This window comes from Gossypium raimondii, chromosome 9, assembly GCF_025698545.1.
Source record: "Gossypium raimondii isolate GPD5lz chromosome 9, ASM2569854v1, whole genome shotgun sequence".
NCBI classification, from domain to species: domain Eukaryota; kingdom Viridiplantae; phylum Streptophyta; class Magnoliopsida; order Malvales; family Malvaceae; genus Gossypium; species Gossypium raimondii.
The window spans coordinates 32,229,670-32,250,718 of record NC_068573.1 but is presented as its reverse complement, the minus strand read 5'-3'; the positions used below and the strand labels follow the sequence as shown (position 1 = coordinate 32,250,718).

The following is a 21,049-nucleotide window of genomic DNA, read 5'->3' as shown; positions in this document are numbered from 1 at the left end:
TTTTTGAAGTTAGTTCTAATTGCTGACTCAGTGTCAAGCAATCAATCTCTCCTTACTTGTTCAGTAATTAAGAGGCAACTCCTTCGAAATTAATTTCATAATTGATAAATAATCTTGTAACTCAACTTTTGAGATTTAACTTACCGACAACATTAAAAAAGAGAGAGACCTAACTGTAACCAACAAACTCACCCCAGTATGGCTTATTTAAGCTAGATCACACATCAACACCACATAATCATAAACTGTAATATAAGCAATTTATGCAGTTTATAACTAATATTAGAATAAATTAAACAATTACGGATTTAGTTATTATAATTGACAAGACAACCGTTCTAAGCTATTAAATAGATGTCACGTATTTAACAAACCTAAACAATTGTAATTCAAGCAAAAAATGTGTTAATACTAAAGAACAAAGAAGAATTAAAACGTAAATTAAATCTCACAAATGTATTGAATCAAATTTTGATAATCCTTTGACTAGAAAAGAGAGTTTGGAAACCATAAAATAAAGAAAACACAAAAGAAAAATAATACTAAGAGCGGTTATGTCCAGTTATTTTCATATGGAAAAAATAATATAATAGAGAAAATATAAAGTGTCATTAATTAAATAATGCAAAATTTTTCTAGGTTTCTTGGTAATTTTCGCGTCAAACTTCCAAGTCATATTAGGACACCTTTCTGATATTTTTTGGGCTTGAGTTGTGAAATATCTTCGATTAGATCTTTTAATTCCTTTAGAATCGATATATTACAGGCCAAAAATGAAATTTTATAACTCAAGTTATGACCAAAATACTACAGTTGCATTGTTTTGTAAGCCTAATAAATAAAAATTTGTCAAAAACTAAGCTATTTTTTGGACAAAACACCATTAAAAGTTTTTTTTTTAAATTTACCGAAATGGGCCCGATATTTTATTATTTACCGGAATGGCCCTTTTCCCCGAAAGCGCGTCTATGTCAGCGCGATGTCAGGGGACGTGGCAGAAAATCACGTCCCTGGGGGCGCGCTTTGCTTACGTGGATGAAAATCACTCCCTCAAGGGCGCGTTTTGTTGCCACGTAAGCGCTCCCTTAGGGACGCGTTTTGCCCGTTTCTCCCCACATTAGGTTTTGGGTTTTTAGGGTTAGGGTTAGGGTTAGGGTTTTTAGGATTTTTAGGGTTTAGAGAAAAAATTAAACAAATAAAAGATTAGGGTTTAAGGTTTCTTAATTTATTTAATTATAGTTTTTTCAAAATTGGATTAGGTTTCGTGTTTATGGGTTTTTAAGAAAAAATCAATTAAATTAGGGTTTAGGGTTACGTAAGTAATTAAATTAAAAATTTATTAAGGAAATCGCTCCCACGTAGATGCGCTTTTGCTACAGTAGGTCCTGAAAAATAATTTCGAGTTGACGTTTCTGAGTAAATAGTATAAAAAATGCTTCAAGCAGGATGCTTTATCAGAAGAATTTCTATAATCGCTCCCACGAGGACGTGCTTTTGCTACAGTAGGTCCTGAAAAAATAATTTCGAGTTGACGTTTCTGAGCAAATAGTATAAAAATGCTTGAAGCAGGATGCTTTATCAGAAGAATTTCTGAAATCTCTCCCACGTGGACGCGCTTTTGCTACAGTAGGTCCTAAAAAATAATTTCGAGTTGACGTTTCTAAGAAAATAGTATAAAAAACGCTTCAAGCAGGATGCTTTATCAGAAGAATTTCTGAAATCGCTCCCACATGGACAAGTTTTTGCTACAGTAGCATGTTTGGGCTAAGGCTATAAATGAGGCAAAAAATATTCTCAGATTGCATAAGTTATAGCAAAAACAATTTAGAGAGGCTAAGAAGGTTAGAAATTAAAGATGAGTGAACGTATTAGTGCTGTTATTTACTATGATGGCGAGGTTTGCCACACTGAGAATGGTGTTGTTTTTTTATCGGAGAATACAGTGCGAGTGGTTTTTAACCAGAACATAGATTTGATAGAACTTCGTAAAAGAATTAGGCGTAAAATTTTCGGAACGACGCCAATGAAAGTTCTGTCTATTACCTATCGATTTTTTTCTTCTGTTGATCCGGTGACATATGACTCGTTCGACATAAAAGGTGCTCGTAGCTTGGAGGCAATGGTGCAAACTCATCTTGCTAGTGGAGCACCTTATATTGAGTTATATTTACAATTTACATCGCCAAATGATGTACTAGAGACTGGTGTTCAATAGGTATACACGACCCTGGCCGACACTCGGTTAGCGGGTTACAAAATACGGAACAGCCCATGTTTGGTAGCGGTGTGGAATGCACATCCCCTGCAAGACACTCTGTCGGTGGATGGGACATGTACGTCGATGGCTCGATGTTTGATGCTAGAAATACGTATTGGAGAACGACATCAAGTTCTTGTGGTTGGGGACGTTATGAAATGCCCAGAAGAAGGGATGATGTACTCCCTACAACGTCCACCGGTGATGGGACCTCGTACGTTGCAGATGATGATGGGTTAGAAGATGACTCCGATGTGGATCCACCTCAAGAGCCCGGGCCCTCTTACCGCAAGGCTTGGATAGCTAAGCAAAAGGAGTTGGAGAAGATGCATAGTGGGCGGGACGCTTCATATAATGAAATATGGCACTGATGTCAAGTGCTAGAGAGATACATCACAGGTTTCATCACAAACCTTAAAACGGAATATGCGTACTACAACAGCCAATTGCTTCGTAGATGCCAAGTGTTCAAACGCCTGTTTTGGACCTTTAAGCAATGTCGAGACGCATTTCTATGCTGCAAGCCATTGGTACAAATTGACAGTACCTTTATGTTTGGTAGGTATACTCATCGGCTATTGCTTGCAGTGGCACAGGATGGCGGTGGGAGAATTCTTCCAATTGCGTTTGCAATAACACCGGGGGAGTCATCTAATGACTGAGATTTCTTTCTATCTAGGTTAAGGAGGCATGTGTGCCCCCAACCTGAATCTGTGTTATTTCAGATTGGGGCACCGGTATACTAGTTGTATTTGATCGATAGGGAAGCTTATGGCAGCGCACACACCATTGTTATTGCCTAAAGCACGTTGCTTCCAACTACTGCAGACAATATCCATCTAAGAGCGAACGACAACAAGTGACCAACATGGGTATTTAGTCTCTATCTGTGTTATTTCGTTTGTCATTTTAAATTTATTGTAAATGAAAAAGTGGTATGTAATATTCGCTATGAACTTATATTGGCAGGGTATGAAATAAATGAAAACCGTTTTCACGAGATGTTGGCAGTTTTGCGTTCAATTAACGGTAAAGGCGCGGACTACCTTTGTAACATATGTTTCGAACAGTGAGCACAAGCATACGACGGCGGCCTACGATATGGTCATATGACCTCAAACCTGGTTGAATGCATAAATTATGTTCTAAAAGGAACGCGCCATCTACCGATAACATTGGTTGTGCGAGAGAGATATTTTCGTTTTGTGGCGCTATTTCCAAAGCGAGCAGCGAGTTATGCAGGCCAGATGCAGGAAGGCCATGTATGGTGCAGTAAGGTAGTTCAAGAAATTAACAAGGCAAAGACGAGGGCAATATCGTGTACACTTGCGAAATAGGACTTGCGACTGTGGGATGTTTGATGCACTTCGTTATCCATGCGTTCATGTAATTGCAGCTTGTCAGAATCTCTGTCTAGATCCGATGAGCTATGTCGACGAAGTGTACAAATTAGAAAACATGTACAACGTCTGGAGACACGTTTTCCCGTCGGTCCCAGATGAACGTAAGTGGCCGTCCATATCGCTTGCTTCTTTTAAGTTGTTACCGGATAGAGAATTGCGTCGCAAACCAAAGGGTCGACCTTGCTCGACTAGAATACGTAACAATATGGATATCCGAGTAACAACCAGTCAACAGAAGTTGTGCGGATGGTGTAGGAATCCAGGCCATACAATTTGATCATGCCCAAATCGCAATAGTTGAACGTCAATGTAAACAATTTTGTATTATTTATATTTTTTTGAAATAAAAAATTGGTAAAAATATTTAAAATATTTACTTATTTTATTTTAAATCTATTTCATTAAAAATTTTAAAGTAAATTACAATCACTTTATTCAAAACTACTTTGTATTTTATTAAATGAAATAATATGCCAAGTGTTCAACATATTGCCTTATTTAAAAGAATTTCTATTGTTAAAAATATTAGCTATTTTGTATTTTATTAAATGAAATAATATCAAAATATTCAAAATAAACTATTTTATATTTTATTAAATGAAATAATATCAAAATATTCAAAATAAACTATTTTGTATTTTATTACATCAAATAATATCAAATTATTCAAAATAAACTATTTTGTATTTTATTACATTAATATAAACTATTTTGTACAAATATATTAAAATAAAAATCAATCTTCGTTCCCGCGAGATTTAGTGTCACATGGCGGTCGTCGACGGTTACGCGCTGGATTCCTTCTTTGTCCAGCTTCCGGTGGGGGTTGTGGTTGCTTCGGCGAGGATTCCGGTTCATCCGGTAGGGGATCTGGTTTTTGGTGTTGGGACGATGAGCCACCTTGATAGAATAGTGAATGTGGAGGTGTTTGCATCACCAACGGCGAAGGTGTTTGAAACTCATACGGTGATGGGGTTTGGTAAAAAGAAGAGCTCCCCAACATCCCCTCTTGCGATCTCTCCTGCGACGATAGTCTATACATCGGCGGTCCACTCGGCGTAATCAAAAATGGAGATGAACCGGGCCATTGACTCTAACCTGCCATGGGACTAGAAAAATGAAACATATAAGGGTTAAGATACATAAAATGGCTAGAATACGCACCTGGCATCATCTGAAAAGGCTGTGTCGTGGGTATCGTCGGTTGAACTCATCGGGTCGTGGATCGTGGTTTGCCGTTGCTTGGGCCTGATGAAGTTATGGGCGCTGATGATGGACCGGGTGAATTTTTGGGCCTCGTTGATAGGCCTGTGTTGTCGTCCCTTCTTCTTGGATTTAAAGGGCCACGTCATTCCCTTTGGACACGCAATTGTCGCTGCCTCTCCTTTGGCGAGAGTAAATATGGCTTCCCATGGATCCTAAAACATGGCATGTATTCCAGCACGCACGCTAACTCTGGAACTATGATCGGTTCCCGAGTAGGTGTATAGTCATACCGATCTTCCCATACTTGGATGTAGTGTGAACAGAATCTCGGCTAATCCGTATGCAATTGCCGTAGGTCGATTTTGTGATGATCATCCAACATTTCAGATGCCACGAGAATCGGTTGTCGGAATCCAAATTGTCGTAATACTCTGTCCGACTGGTGCATCTCCACAGTCGCAAAGTTGACCAATGGGACTTTCATATGCCAACCGTTTCGATTTTTGAAGTACTCATCCTGAATTACTGCCCGAATTGCCAGTTCCTCGTATGGTGTCCATTCAAACTATATGACCATGATGGAAATATTAGTTATGTACTAAATACTAAATACCAATCGACTATCTCATTATGGAAATATCTATTTTATTTAATACTTACTTGTGTTTCCGACCGTTGGTCCAATAGAAGCAGTTTATCTTCAAGAGAGGTAGGTAATCGAGCTTAACTTACCAGATGGTTCCACCTAATTAAATAAAATTTTAACATTCGATTATATTTTAAATCTACGTAATAATTGTAAAATCTAATATAAAATTTACCTCGTTATAAGTGGGAATGTATACGGTTGGTCCACTTGAGGACGTAAAAATAGAAAGCGAAACCGTGCCCATGACTGCAGTAGTGACAAGCAGCCTCCGATTTTTGCTTTATTCGGTCACGTCGCCCCACACATCTCCCAGTACAATGTTGCCAACACGGCAGAGCTCCAGCTAAATTTACCAGCTGCTCGAAAATCAACGAGTTTCAACAGCCATCTTAGATGCACGAGGTTCTGTGATAAGTCCGGCATCAGATAACCTCCAATTATCTAAAGAATGTATGTCCGAGTATATCGAATTCTTTCTATTTCGATTGAATCATCATCCGGATCCGGGAATGTGTCATAACCAGCCTATCTCGATTCGACCTCCGTTAATATTCTCTGAAATAGCGCCCAACAGCTCGTAGCATATTGTTCCCCATCACAGATTGAATGCAGACTTGGATCGCGTGCAGCCCACCGGAAGATGGAATGTGTGCGTCTCAGGTCTCCACATGGAAGATAGAATTTGCACTCTCCACATGTAAGATGGAATGTGTGTGTCTCGGGTCTCCACCTCTCAATCAACGCACTGATGAGTTTCGGGTCTAACTTGCATCCCCGGCCTACCGTCGCCACGTGCCAAAAATCCGCCTCCCGTAGGCAATTCTCTACCAACGGTGATGGAGGACCATGTATATTGCGGATATAACATTGCAATATCCGATCTACATACTTGTATAACAAATAATAAAATAATAATTATTTAAAATTACATAAATAAAAAAATCTTAAATAATATTTAAAAATTAAATTTAACACTTACCATTTTCATTTGTTCCATAGATATATGCTTGTCATAAAGATGAACCAATTCTCCAGCCATTGCTAAATTGGTACAAATTTTTACGATTTAAAAAAAATTAAAAAAATTTTAAAACTATTTTAAAAATAATTAAAATTTGAAGCTCTTTTAAATAGAAATTTAAGAGGAATTTGAGAGAATATTAGAGAGAAATTGAGAAAGGATTTAGTTGTGAAAAAAATGGTGGGAGTTTTTATAGTTTTTTTTTTTACCGTTGGGGGGTCACCAACGGTTAAAAAAGTAGCTGTTGCTACTGTTCACGCGTGGGCAAAATGCGTCCCCAAGGGAGCGCTTACGTGGCAACAAAAACGTGCCCTTGAGGGAGCGATTTCCGTCCATGTAAGCAAAGTGCGCCCTCGGGACACAATTTTCTGCCACGTCCTCTGACATCGCGCTGACGTAGACACGCTTTCGGAAAAAAAGCGTCATTCCGGTAAATAATAAAATACCGGGCCCATTTCGGTAAATTTTAAAAATATTTAAAAAAATAACAAATAAATTGAGAAATTAAAGATATAATTAGCTCAACAGCCTGAAATATTCAATATATGTGCAATTTTTATTTTCCTTGTTGAGATTTCGGATCGCAAACCATGCAAAAAGAGAATGGAAAAATAAAGGGTTCAAATTGATTAAAATAAGAAGTCAGGAGGTAATTTGCCTGTAAAACTCAAAACTATGAATAGCATAAATAAAGTGCAAAAGAGTGAGGAAAAGTGGATAAACTTTATGTAGCATTTTTAGAACACATATAATTAAATGGTCAAATATCTTAAAGAACATTCAACTTAAAATGCTAAAAAGGGAAAACCAAAAAAGAAAAAAAGAGCACACTTAATTGGACATTCAAACAATGAAAGCGCTCGCCTCGACAACCTTCTGAAAACGTAATCTCATCAAAGGAGATCCGCGACATTCGATGGCAGCTCCTCGATGACAACATTGTAGAACTTCTGGATATCAAACAGCATTCTTTCATCATCTACAGTCACAAAGTTTATGGCAACACCTTTTCTCCCGAACCTTCCACTTCGTCCGATTCGGTGGAGGTAGTTTTCTGGTTGAGTGGGCAGATCGTAGTTTATGACAAGGGAGACTTGCTGCACATCAATACCACGGGCTAACAGATCGGTAGTGATGAGAACACGGGAAGAACCAGAACGGAATTCCCGCATGATGACATCTCGCGTATTCTGGTCCATATCTCCATGGGTGGCAGAAACTGTGTGGTCTCGACTTCGCATCTTGTCAGTTAGCCAGTCAACCTTGCGCCTCGTGTTCACGAAAATGACACTTTGGGTAATGGCCAGTGTTTCATAGAGATCGCAGAGTGTTTCGAGCTTCCACTCTTCCTTTTCAACATTCACATAAAACTGCTTGATACCCTCCAGGGTTAGTTCGTCGCGCTTAACCAAAATTCTCACAGGTTTATTCATGAACTTCCGAGTGATCTCTAGGGCTTCGGGTGGCATTGTAGCAGAAAATACCCCAACCTGAATCTTGCCCGGAAGAAGCTGGAAGATATCATAGATCTGACAGACATGACAACATTAGCAGAGCACAAAATATCAAAACCAAAGGTTGCAAAACACAAAACAGTTGCGTCAAATATCGCACACCTGATCCTTAAAACCACGGGAAAGCATTTCATCAGCCTCATCCAAGACAAACATCTTAATATAATCTGGACGGAGTGATTGCCTTCTCAACATATCGAAGACACGACCGGGTGTACCGACAACAACATGAACACCACTTTGAAGAATTCGCTGATCCTCGCGAACACTAGTCCCACCAACACAAGCGTGGACCTTCACACCAAGGTAATCACCAAGTGCCCGCATCACCTTCTCGATCTGTTGAGCCAACTCCCTAGTGGGTGCCAAAACCAGAGCCTGGCATTGGACTATACCGTAATCAAGTTGCTGCAAAATTCCAGAGCAAAAAGTCGCTGTCTTTCCGGTCCCAGACTGTGCCTGTTGTATCACATCGAGACCCTTGCAGAATGGAACAATTCCTCTTTGCTGAATCGCTGAGGGCTTCTCAAAACCTTAAAAAATATCTCAGACAAAAGTATCGAGAGTCAACATAGATTAGCAAAAAAGAAAAATAAAACATCAAAAAATTTATGTAAGTTCAAACAAACCGAAGACTGCGATTCCGAAAGAAATTATAAATGCTGAGTGTAAGAGTTTTTTATTTTCTTTTCAAAGTACTAAGTATAAGTACCATATGCATAGATGCCCCTCAGAAGGTTCTCTTGAAGTCCCATTGCATCAAAACTGTCATAAACTTCATCATAAGAAGTGAAAAAATCATCTCCATCCGTTTGGAGCCTGTAACATTTGAAATTGCATCACACTAAGCATCAACAAGTTGTAAAATTGAACAACACTAAGAGGAAAGTTCCTGATCAACAAACAAGAAACTTACAAATCACTCATTTTCTGATCAAATTGACGAGCATCGAATTGGGATCCTTCGGGTGCTACACCAGCCATGACTGCAGATGGAAAAAAAAGAGTGAAAAGCTTGTCAACCAAAGTCCAGCTCACCTCAGGATAGATATTATAGCTTTTAGGTTAAAGATATAACAGAGTACCGACAAAGAAATCAAGATATTACATAAGATTAAGAATATGAATAAACATATTGGGTACAATGGAATGTTTTTCATTGCATTAAAGATGTAATAGAAGAGCCAAACTTGCACACCAAGTGAAAAGGGTGCACAAGCATTAACTTCTGATTTAGTATCCGGAGACAATATGCAAAGGACCAGATGACTATCTGATATTAAGTCGTAAATGTTTTACAATCAGAGACACCGCATTGCCCACCTCTCCAAAATTCAAAATTCACACAGGGCCAACACATTCAAAAGGAAACTGTTTACCACAAAGTTATCCCATAATTATAAAACATCAACACTTAAGAACATACCAAAGACACTATCTTGGGAACAAATAATCATCACTCCTATTCGAAAGGTAGTTAATGGATGAGTCTTCGTACAAGGGAAAGAAGCAAAAACCTACTTTGTCAATTACACATTCATTCAGATTTGTCCAACCGCCAATTAGCATTCAAGGGTTCTACAAAATTGGTGGCGTATCCTAACGCTAGGTCACACACCCTAATTCATTTGAACATGACAACAAATTCTGATTTCGAATATCAGCCTCAAAGTAACATCAATCCAACACATCGAGATTAAACTATAGTCGAACACTTAATCGAACTAGTGTTTGTCCTGTATCTGCTAACAATAATTCACTCAACCAATGGCATGGTTTCAACCTAAATGCTTGAAGTTGATTTATTGACAATTGAGATACATTCAAAATTAAGACTTGTAATCTAAATTACAAAAAGGAAGAACCTGTTTCTTTTCTTTTTATTTTCATTTAATAAACACATATAAAAATAGCATAACAAGGCTTCATATTTGCTAATTTCTCAAGCCCTAAACTACAAAATCATCTAGATAAAACTAATCAATCTCAAAAAACAATATAAACCCAAAATCACACAATGAAAACAGATCAAAACCCAGATCTCAAAAAGTAAAATTAAATCCAATACACATAAAAAAAATCCAACAGAAGAAGAAAAAACATAGAAACAAAAAGGACTCCACTCCACTCCAATCAAACACAAACACCCAAACCCAAAAAAGAAAATCAAAAATAAAAAAAGAGAGAGAAAATCAATCAACCTTGAAGCAGATGAAGAGAGCAAGAGATAAAAAAGCGACTATTTTGGGGGATGTGATGCTGAATTTGTTGAATAAGGAGAGTAAATGGGCAAAAAGGGTAGTCTTTTTTGGAGACCTTCTCGGTTAAGATTTAGAGAGAGAGTTTGTGTGAGGGTTTTCCCCAACTCCTCGGATCTGTGTCGTGGAGTGCGAAGGGAAAAAACCAATATGAAGAGAAGAAGAAGAAAGTGTTTTTGATGATAATAAGCAAAGCAAAACAAAAAGGCCTTTTCTATATATAACCCTTTCAAGTTTTCCACCCTAAAACCCTTAAATTCATTCCACACAGATTTTACCTATTTGCCCTTGTTTATTTGGATAATATAACATTTAATCCTTAAATTTGACAACTCTTATCAACTTGGTCCCAAAAATTGACAGGTTATTTTAATTTAGTTGAATCCCTAACCTGGATTCTGTTTAGTAGTAATGGCATGATATTATTCTAATATCGTACCATATCGTGACTTGTTTTAAAATTAATTAAATTTATGTTATGGCATGACATAATTTAAAAATGTCATGTTATTGTATCATAACAAAATTCAAGTTCATAAATTAAATTAAAAAATTTGTCAAGTTTTGAGACTAATGTTACCTACCTACCCTTGTTTATTTGGATAGTGTAACATTTAATCTTTGAACTTCACAAATTTTCCTTAACTAGTTCCTAAACTTTTTATTCACATTAGTCTCGAACTTATCAACTTTTCTCAATCTAATTCTTCAACTTGGATTCCGTTTAGGATTGTCATCACTTGAAAATTTAAATATTTTTATACAGAATCTAAAAATTACAAAAAAGTCAAGTAATAATATGACACAATCTCAAAGTGTCACGTCATCATACCTTAATAAAATCCAAGTAGAGGGATCAAATTGAAAAAGTTACCAAATTCTAGACTAATGTAGATAAAAAAGTTCAGGAACCAAGTTAAGGAAAAATTGTTATACTCCTTGTTTATTTTCTTTTATCATTCTTCAAATTTGGGTTGATCCAACCTTCCTCAACTTCCTATTTAATAATAAAATTAAGAAGCATATTCTCTCATCCTTTAAATGGATAATGTAGACTCGAATATTTGTAAATATCATATCTTATTTGCTTTTTGCAACTTATATCAATTTTTCATTTAAATACCTAAAGCTTCTTTTTTTTTGTCAAAAATAGTATTTAAACTATTAATATTATCTCATTTTACTCAAGAGGGTGGAATGTCCGTTAAAAACATGTCACGTATCACATTCTTATTAGATGATAGTATGTTTTGGATAAATATGACGAAATTGATTATTTAGATACTACTTTTGACCCCTAAAAAATATTAAGCACAACAATCAATTTTTGTTGATGGGAAAAGTCAGTGTTAAGACTAATTTAATTTAGTCGAGCCGTTCGAAATGTCGAAACGAGAAAAATAGGAGGCAATTACGGGATTAAGAAATAGAATTCATTAAACTATTAAATTTATAGTAGAGGGACTAAACGGTTAGGTGAGTAGAAAGAAGAAATTTGATTGAAGCATTGAATAAGTCCTTAGCTAGCAATTAAGCCAAGGACCAGAGAACAATTAAACCATTAAGCAATTCATACTTAGTGCTTGGGAATGATCTCTTCCATCCATTGCCACTAACTATTTTATGAGCAAATCATGAACATTTATTTATAATTAAATTAGTTAATTAAAGTAAACTGTGCGATTAAGTGATGGTGGAAGAGAGAAAGCATAAAACAAAAGAAAAAATATTTCATTTTCATTTTTAATCATCAAACCTTAATTAGCTCAAGTGTTAGTTTTTCTTTTTATTGCTAAGTTTTGTTCAAGCTGCCATTATTGAGTATTAGTGAATTGGGAGCTTGAAAACCATGATTTACATAGCTGTATAAGCTTTAGAATATAGTGGGTAATGTTGATTTGAGCTTGAATTGAGAGTAGATTACATGGGTAATTATGTGACATTAGTATCAAATTGAATAGAATGAAAATTGTTGGAAGTTTGTGTTATAGAATGATAATTAAGGTCCTTGTAGTATATTTACGAAGTCAGATTTAAATTCAACCGGGTAACTCGTGAGAAACGAGCGTTTCAGATATTAGGATTTTGAGGGATTAAATTGAACAAAGTGCATTTCATGTTTAATTTTTACGCCTCAATGTGTAATGTATGAAACTAATGAATTTTTGTAATTCAATTTATTGAACGTAGCTAAAGACGACGTCGAGAGATAGGAGAAAAGCAAAATTTGTTGACGATAGGGGTGTTCAAATGGTCGACTCAATTACTACCCTAACCGAATTATCATGAACCATAAAAGTTTCAAAATCTTTTAATTGACTGAAATAATTTTGGTTAATTTGGGAAGTTAACTGAATTATGTTTATATAAGTAGTTTAACATAATCGAATAATATTGATATCAAACACGATTTGAAGTACGTATAAACTTGATCAATTGAGTCAAATGGTTTATGTTTGAAATATATACTTGTATGTTTGTGACTATGAGATTGCATTGTGATAGTGCTATGTTAATTTGAACTATAATATGTTTTAATGGTTGTTAATAATCAACCATGCCTTATTAACAGTATCAAATAAAGTTACATGTATAGTTGACATGTCATAAGATTCATTTTGTAGGTGAGAGATCTAGTATTGAGTGCGTATTATTATGTTATAATCCTCTAATACCCTAAGATTGAGAACATATCAACAGCTCAAATACTCTGTGGGTATTAGCATATTTTAATATAGTTGGTGGGATTGGTGCAATTATGCCCTGTTAGCACTTATGTTGCATATTCTAGTGTGTTGGTAGATTGATCTACGTAACCGTTCTCGAGTCCAAGTCAATTAATAAGGGTCGAAATAATAAATCGAATATAAATTATAAATAATTATTGATTATGGTTAAAGTATTTATATTGAGATCGATTTACATTATATGAAACGAGACACTAATACTCTGAGGGCGCATCGACAAATTTGATATTCGATAATGTATTACGAATATCCTGAGGGTGTAATGGTAAATGAATTATGTGATTAACTATGTGATGAACAAAGTTAATGTAAAGTTAGTTAACCTGCTTATGGCATCTTTCTATTATGCTTGTTAATTTACTTAATGAATGTATTGATTTCAAGTTATGTTTCCACTACTAAGTACGAATTATTCCGTGTAAGAATTTATTTGTTTTCGTGCACAGATCCCGATTAAATTCCTTTCAGTGAGTTTCAATGCTTGATTTATAAACTAGTAAGGATGAATACATGTGTTTAATCACTTCATTATCTACAACATATAGAAATATATTGATTGCCAAACTGTTTGAGTATATAATTATGGTTTAGTGTTTAAATTGATGAACTTGAGTTTAGTGTAACCTTTGCCATTATGTTAAATTGATGTTCGGACATAAGAATTATAGTGCTAATAGCCATAGGCAGGAAATGATCATGTTTGGGGTTAGGTTAGGTGTAGACACTGCGATTCTCTCATCGACATCCCGACTCCCTTTTCTTGTCGCGACCTCGTGAAACTTGTAGGGACACCACGATGTCTCTTGTTTTCACGTCACAATCTCACCTACTGTTTCAGCACTAAGTCTTGAATCACTTTCGAAGTTTCATAAATGCCTCCATGGGCACAAATTGAATCGAGACACATCAAATCATTAAAGTTTAAATATCGACATTGCATTATTTCGTTATTTTAATTGCTTGGTGATATTGATATACATTATACTTAGATCTAATGATCGAGTTGGATATGAGGTGTCACATATAGCCTGAATTTGGATAATATTCAAATTTTGATATTTTAAACTAGAAATTTAACTCTAATAAAGAAAAAAACCCAGAACAACATAAACAATCCTCATTTATCAAGAAAGTTCAAACTCCTAATAAAATGTTGGATGATTAAAGAAAAAATACGAAAAATAATAGGGTCTCAGTGTAGCACTGCAATTTATATAAACTTCACAACGCTTAGTAACACAGTTTGTTGAAAATTATGTCACAGTTTAGCTGCTAAAACAATGTTATCTACAAACCAGTAATCAATCCCTGGTTTAAACATTATCAAACAACCACTTCTCCAATTCCGTATAATATTTTATCATTATGTTCATCATTTGTTCGAGAAACACCAAGCAATACAAAGCTGTTTCATCCGATCACCTGGACGAATGTACCGGAATCTCCTCATCCTGCATACATGAAACAAATTGAAAACAAGTAAAAAGATTTTCATCTAGTTCTTTATATGGATATGGATACTTCAAGAAAAATAAACAGTTGGAGTAAGATCGATATATGTACCAGTCGCAAGTTGATCTTCTCGGACCAGTTAAAGATCTTTGAATAAACTTGATCCCCTCCTAGTTCTTCACCGGAAGCCCCAGCAGCAATCCTTATAACATCTTCGATCAATGCAAAGTTTCCCATGATATCGACATGAGCACCGCTAAGGGTGCCACGGCCTTCCAATAGGTTGGCCGGAGGCAAATGATTGTATTCCCTAATGTATGTTCGAATTCCGGAGGGATTAAATCGGGTTTTACCACGCCAGCCTTTAGCGCACATGAAACCTGCACTTAAAACAGGTACTGTCTCGTCCCCATCCACGGAATACACACCGTCCCTCAGGCAGGTATCTTCATCATCGGCAGATGTATCGATCTTAAACGGAATACTACACTCGGCATGCGGTGATAACTTGTACACATATGCTCGTTCAGTTGGTAGGCCAACTCCATACAGAGAATAGATTTCCATATCCGGTGCGTTCGGCAACCTATGGAAACATTTACGAACCTAATGAGTGTTTACATATACAATCAATCGGAAAACAAAATTCACGGCCTGGAAAGTGCATTATATCGTACCCGTATATACCGCAAATTGAAAGGAAAATTAAGTAGAATTCAAGAAAATAATCAAAAGTTATGTTACTTGGACTCAGAGATAAGTGTTGGTTGGACTTCTATCAACTTTTAGGCCACATATTCAGATTAAAGATAAAAAACCAAAGGAGATATAAAGAAACAATAAAGTTACTCGAAAAGGGAAATTGAATGTTAAATATCAGGCAACAAGAAACAAAATGAAACGATGGAATAGAGATTCTCACCTCGTTTCCAAAGGGTTTGACCAATACTTGTAGTGTTTATACTGGGGATCGTCCAAATTGTCCGCAACTCCATAGGAGAAATGGGCGGTACCACGAGCCATCATTTTTGGAGCAACAAAATGAAGCAGGTCAACAAGTGAATCAGCAGTGTAAGTTTTATACTCTGCAACGGCTTTGATACCAGCAAATCCCATGTCATGGTATTCCGTCCACACGTCTCTACAAGTCGTGTTTGCAGCACTATGACCCTTAATAGCACCCTGAACATTGCCATATAGAACAGTCATACAGCAAAACAAGGTAAGTTAGCTATGTTACATGGACTTGAACTTGCACTCGAGCAAATAAGCTAACAGGGGAACCTCCAAGATTACAAGAGAAATGAATTACCCTGAAGTCAATTCTCTCAATGTCGGATGAAGGTGCCTCCGCGACATCTTTTCCAAAGGATATAATCCTTCCATAATTTGCACTTTTAGCTTTACAAACCGCATTTTCGGAACCAGCTTGGTCGGCAATCTGAGTCTCATTCTTCTTTTCTCCCTTCTTGGCACAAGAATTTCCTTCCTCCGGTGACCAGTCTAGACCACCCCATATTGTATTCCCACCTCTCGGTATCATCGACATGGTCGAATCCCAAGTCCGGCTCATTCTCATCACATGTTGCAATGTTTGGAACTGAAATATATCATTATCCAAAAAACCGGGTGCAAGAGCCCTGCATTGCAGGTTCGTTTTTGTAAGAAAGAAATTACATTTAAGAATTCCTGATATAATTTGAGACTATCAACTAATAAGTAACTTGCATATCTACCAATTTCGGAGCTCAAGAATATAGGTTTACTGGATGCTCTTTGACAAGGAAAACTGAAAACTTCTTCCTAAACATGAAAGACGCGACATATACAATCAGCCATATAACACACTGATTTATTACAAAAGCAGAAAACGGACTAATGACAGTAATGAGTAAATGAGATCCACGGTTGTGTTGCTTTCGGCATATTTAAAACTCAACAGATAATCGTGTTTCTAAGGATACGTACAAAAATGTGGTTTTAAATGCAAATGCTGCTTCATTTGTGTTGTCACAACTCACGGCCTATTTAAAGTAACCAAATTAGTACTTGATGAAACCTTTAAAGTTTCCCAATACTGTGCAAATTCCAAAGCTTTTGCTCAGAAAAGATATAATAAGATGACAGACGAAACATCATAAGATACATACGCAGTTGCTAGAACTAGTTACTTCCGAGAAGGTATACTTTTTAGATACCTGGCAACTGCAATATCCTTTGCTTCAGCCGAGAAAAGCCCAGCAATAGCTTTCGGAACGCCGAGAAATGGCCCACCAATGTTAACAACGGCTTTAATATGCTTAGAACACCAATCTGGCCCACCACCACCACCCATCGGAGCAGGTGCTTCAACCCACTTCATAAAGTGTAGGAAATACAGAACTCCCATCGAATGTGGAATGACTACAACTTTTCTCCCTCCATTTGTAGCAACCAACAGTTCAATATTACTCTTAATACGGCTCAGTGTTTGATCACGTACCTGATTAATCAAAAGATGCCAACATCTTAAAGGTGCATAATCAATGAACCACATTGCCAACGTGTTGGGGAAAATTTACCTCGGTGTTTTGAAATGAAAGTCTCCAATCGTAAGCAGCCATGTACATGGTTTTATCCTCATATCCAATCCGAGCCAAGTTAGCAATCAGAACTGCCCACACAAAATATCCAGGAGCGAAGTAATCTGCAGCCACTAGGCCAGAGACAGGCCTTACTCTTATACCACAAGGATCTAATCCGGTTTCATTATCCAATGACATGTGCTCCACCCAGCATAGAGGTCTGCATTCCAATAAAACCACGGAGAACGATTATCCAAGCAACACTAAGAGTTCATAACTTAGTCACAAAACTAACACTTACGAATCAAAATGCTATTGAACTGGAACAAGGAGCAAGCAAATTGCCATAGGCCTATTCTAATACAACATAATACTTTTCAATTTTTACCAGATTAAAAGTTCTTTAAACAACCGTAATGCACTTGACATTCAAAAGAAATGTTGCTTTCAGTCCAGTGCTTCAATCTCTTGCAGGTTATGGTAAAAAAAAAAAAAAAGAAGCTAAACATGTCATTTTGGTTCCATATTGTTTTCATACATCATGCAACCTGGTGTTTCAATTTAAAACGCAAGGCACACAATTGAAAGAGTAAAGACATGGATCCAACTCAAACATGTCTCGTCTACTAAACCAAGAAAAGCACAATAACTGGTATGCAAAACAAGAAGCAAATAATAAACGGATGGCACCTCATAACCATATAAGCATATCTTATAGTCTATGTTAATCAGACTCGGTGTGTCTTGGATATGGATACGTGTCTGATAAGGATATGAATAGTCAGAGCAACATAGGTCATAGGTTGTTGGCCCAGCATGACTTTGAAAATTGGGGTGAAGAGAAGAGTAGATTGAGAAAAAATCAAATGAATACAGAATATGGAGGCTGTTTCTGGGGTTGTCAAATCAAAACAAAACATCAATTCTCAACTTTCCATAAAACTTGCAAATTCTCCAATGTTATGCAAAAGGCTCCAGATACATGCAGCATCTCCCAATATATGCAGCCTTCCTACTGTTTATAAATAGGGAGGCTATTTCGGGGGCTTGAATCCGTGATCAAAACGGAATTTACCAAAAATTCACAAACTAGACCTTTTATCAGACAAACAAAACTGCCTACAGAAATCACCAATACATGTTGCATAGAATTAACAAACAATTGTAAAAACAGCATTAAAATCACCAGTACCCCTTACCGGAGACTATAAAACTACACCTCATTTTCAGGGTTTTGAACCTTAATTACCAAAGGTTCAGAAACTACATATTTTATCCCACAACCAAAAAGACAACATAAAACCATCTATACCTAATGTACAGAATCAACAAACAATCCTAAAAACAGCATTTTAATCACCGTTTACCGATACCCCTTATCCGAAACCACAAAATACCCCCAGTTTTACGGGTTCTGAACCTGGAAAACTATTGAAAGAAGACAGTTAACCTTAATTACCAAAACAAATCATAACTAAACCTTTTAGCACGCAACCAAAGCCGCAACATAAATCATCAATACTTGTTGAACAAAATCTCAAAACGATACCCTGAATCCATAAAACTATACCTAAGTTCTGGGGTTTTAAACCCCCGGAGAACAGATAGCAAGTAGACACTTAAACTTTAATTAACAAACATCCACAAACACAACCAAAAATGCAACATAATCACAATGCTTTGTGTAACAAAATCAACTAACAATCCTAAAAACAGCATTCAAATCACCAAAACCCTTTATCCAAAACAACAAACTACACCTAATTTCCGGGGTTCCGAACATGGAAAAACGGATAGCAAGTGGACACTTGTTGAACAAAAAACAACATACAATCCTAAAAACAAAACCCCTTATCCAAAACCCAGAAAGCCACACCAAAAACCCAGAAGCTTGATGCCAAGTAGACACTTAACCTTAATTACCAAAGATTCACAAACAAGACTCTTTACCATCCAACATAAATCAATAGTACTTGTTGAACAAAAATCACCAAAAAAATCCTAAAAATAGCATTTACATCATCATAAAACTACACCTAATTTCTAGCTAGACAGCACACATACGAAACTTACCAATAAAAGAAAGCAAAGCATCAAAAAGAGATTAGATACCTTTTATAGACTTCACCAAAAGTACCACCCCAAAGGCGTTTCCTAAACAAGCCTTCAGCACACTCACGGCCTTCCCATAGTTCAAGTCCACCAGTGACAATCCCAGGCACAAACACCACTGGGTGCTTAGCTTCCAACCCTTCTTTCTTGAGCTTAACACCAGGCGGGTCGGGTAAAGGACCCGTTATTGCTTCCGTTACATACTGAGGGAATGAAGCCGGCATTGCATTGTAAAGGAACAAGAGGAGCCACCAGGTTATACATATACAACCAATGAACCAACAGCAAGTGTCCATACATGACCACTTGGGTTGTTTTGGTGGTTTCTCACCACGTTTCTTCTTGATCTTTGATGGGGTTTTCTTGTTTTTGCCATTAACATCATCATCACCATCCGCATCAACATCATCATGATCTTCGTCTTCTTCTTCTTCATTATGCTTTGAATCTGAAGATTCATTTATGGGTTTTCTTCTTCTAAGTGAAGACATGTTTTTCTCTTTTTGGTTCTTTTGTTTTAATTTAAATCACAAACTCTAGTCGGTCTTGAATGAAACGCAGTGTTCTTTAAAAAAAAAAAAAAAGACTGTCTGAAAAAAAATCAGTTGAAAAGCTTGAAAAGAATCCTCTTTCTAGGTTTCAGATCGAAAAAGGAAATAGGACAATTAAAAGCAAAGCAATTATAGGCATCAAAGGGTCAATAGTCCAAAGCCAAAACGCTTATCCAATATACTAGCCATAATTTTAGATATATTATATTTAATAAACAATTAAAAACATCGAGATTACACGACAAAAGAAAGAAAAACAACAACAAAAGATTTTGGTTGAAGTAAGAATATAGAAAAAAAATCAAACATATCAGCCGAATAAATTTTAACTCGGTATAATTGTAGTTATTAATACGATAAAATTTAAGTTTATTATGCTGAAGTATATTATTCTTTTATCTATAAAGAGGGTATAATAGTTCTAAAGATTATATAATATAACCAAAATTTATAATAAAATTATTAAAAATAAAAATAAAACATATTAGTTTTATGTTCTGGACACTGTCTTTTGTTATTTAAAATTTGTTATATAAATTTTTGGTCCCAATTGACAGGCTATTAACATATTTAAATTTGTTAACACTCTGGAACATATGAAAATAATGATGTATAAATTATATTTATATAAAATTAATTTTGATCTTGGGTGTCATGGTTTTTAAGTTCGAATGTCACTATCTGGGGTTATTCTTCTGGATTTGTTTTGAATATGAGTTTATTTGTATGACTTTTATATAAAATATAAATATAAAAACACAATCTTAGTTGTATTTATTATTGGGTAAATTACACCCCAAGGTTACTAAATTATTAGTAAATTACGTTTTGATCATTCGATTTTAAAATGTTATAAAATAATCCCTGAACTATTCAAATATTTTCATTTAAGTTTAGTTAGCAAGCTCCAAACAACAATTTAATGATCAGTATGGTGAATCAATACCAATTGAGTAGAATAATATACCTTAGATCCAAGTTGTTTGGATTTTAATTTGCAGATTCGTGACATTCAATGTTGTTTCATGAAAAAAATTAAACTATAAAAGAGAAGGGGAAGGATAACTTGCGGTTGGTGCAGGTGATGCTAATAGAAAAGGTCGTACAACAATGATTTGAACAGCTTAGTGACTTAAATAAAAACATTCGAATAGTTCAATGACTATTTTGTAACTCTTTAAAGTTGAGTGATCGAAACGTAAGCTTATTAATAGTTTAATGACCTTAGTCGTAGTTTACTCTTTATTATTTTATAAAAAGAATTGATCTTTTAATTCGAGTTGACTCATGATGTATTTTTAATTAGGAGCTTAAA

General features: G+C 35.9%; 2 protein-coding genes and 1 non-coding gene across 3 annotated transcripts; all 3 read right to left on the bottom strand.

Annotated features, from left to right (window-relative positions):
- Positions 1-7,240: 7,240 nt before the first annotated feature.
- Positions 7,241-10,504, bottom strand: LOC105799047 (eukaryotic initiation factor 4A-2). Its single transcript, XM_012629376.2, has 5 exons — positions 10,252-10,504; positions 8,967-9,036; positions 8,763-8,869; positions 8,153-8,583; positions 7,241-8,065 (listed from the first exon to the last, which is right to left on the bottom strand). The coding sequence occupies exons 2-5, from the start codon at positions 9,032-9,034 to the stop codon at positions 7,430-7,432; spliced, it is 1,242 nt and encodes a 413-aa protein (XP_012484830.1). The 5' UTR covers positions 9,035-9,036; positions 10,252-10,504; the 3' UTR covers positions 7,241-7,429.
- LOC128033006 (small nucleolar RNA snoR98) lies at positions 9,219-9,324 on the bottom strand. The gene has a single exon (XR_008189342.1). It is a non-coding gene; the product is annotated as a small nucleolar RNA snoR98 (small nucleolar RNA).
- Positions 10,505-14,228: 3,724 nt separating the features above from the next.
- LOC105799046 (phospholipid:diacylglycerol acyltransferase 1) lies at positions 14,229-19,895 on the bottom strand. The gene is made up of 7 exons (XM_012629375.2): positions 19,184-19,895; positions 17,069-17,291; positions 16,706-16,989; positions 15,820-16,147; positions 15,430-15,689; positions 14,619-15,093; positions 14,229-14,506 (listed from the first exon to the last, which is right to left on the bottom strand). Exons 1-7 carry the CDS (start codon positions 19,672-19,674, stop codon positions 14,474-14,476), a joined length of 2,094 nt encoding a protein of 697 aa, XP_012484829.1. The 5' UTR covers positions 19,675-19,895; the 3' UTR covers positions 14,229-14,473.
- Between the last annotated feature and the right edge of the window lie 1,154 nt (positions 19,896-21,049).

Coding starts and splice junctions, on each gene's coding strand:
- LOC105799047 (XM_012629376.2), bottom strand. CDS start 9,034: ATGGCTGGTGTAGCACCCGAAGGATCCCAATTCGATGCTCGTCAATTT. Junction 8,870..8,966: donor GATCAGAAAATGAGTGATTT/GTAAGTTTCTTG, acceptor CAAATGTTACAG/GCTCCAAACGGATGGAGATG. Junction 8,066..8,152: donor CCCGTGGTTTTAAGGATCAG/GTGTGCGATATT, acceptor CATGTCTGTCAG/ATCTATGATATCTTCCAGCT.
- LOC105799046 (XM_012629375.2), bottom strand. CDS start 19,674: ATGTCTTCACTTAGAAGAAGAAAACCCATAAATGAATCTTCAGATTCA. Junction 16,990..17,068: donor TTTCATTTCAAAACACCGAG/GTAAATTTTCCC, acceptor TTGATTAATCAG/GTACGTGATCAAACACTGAG. Junction 14,507..14,618: donor AGAAGATCAACTTGCGACTG/GTACATATATCG, acceptor TCATGTATGCAG/GATGAGGAGATTCCGGTACA.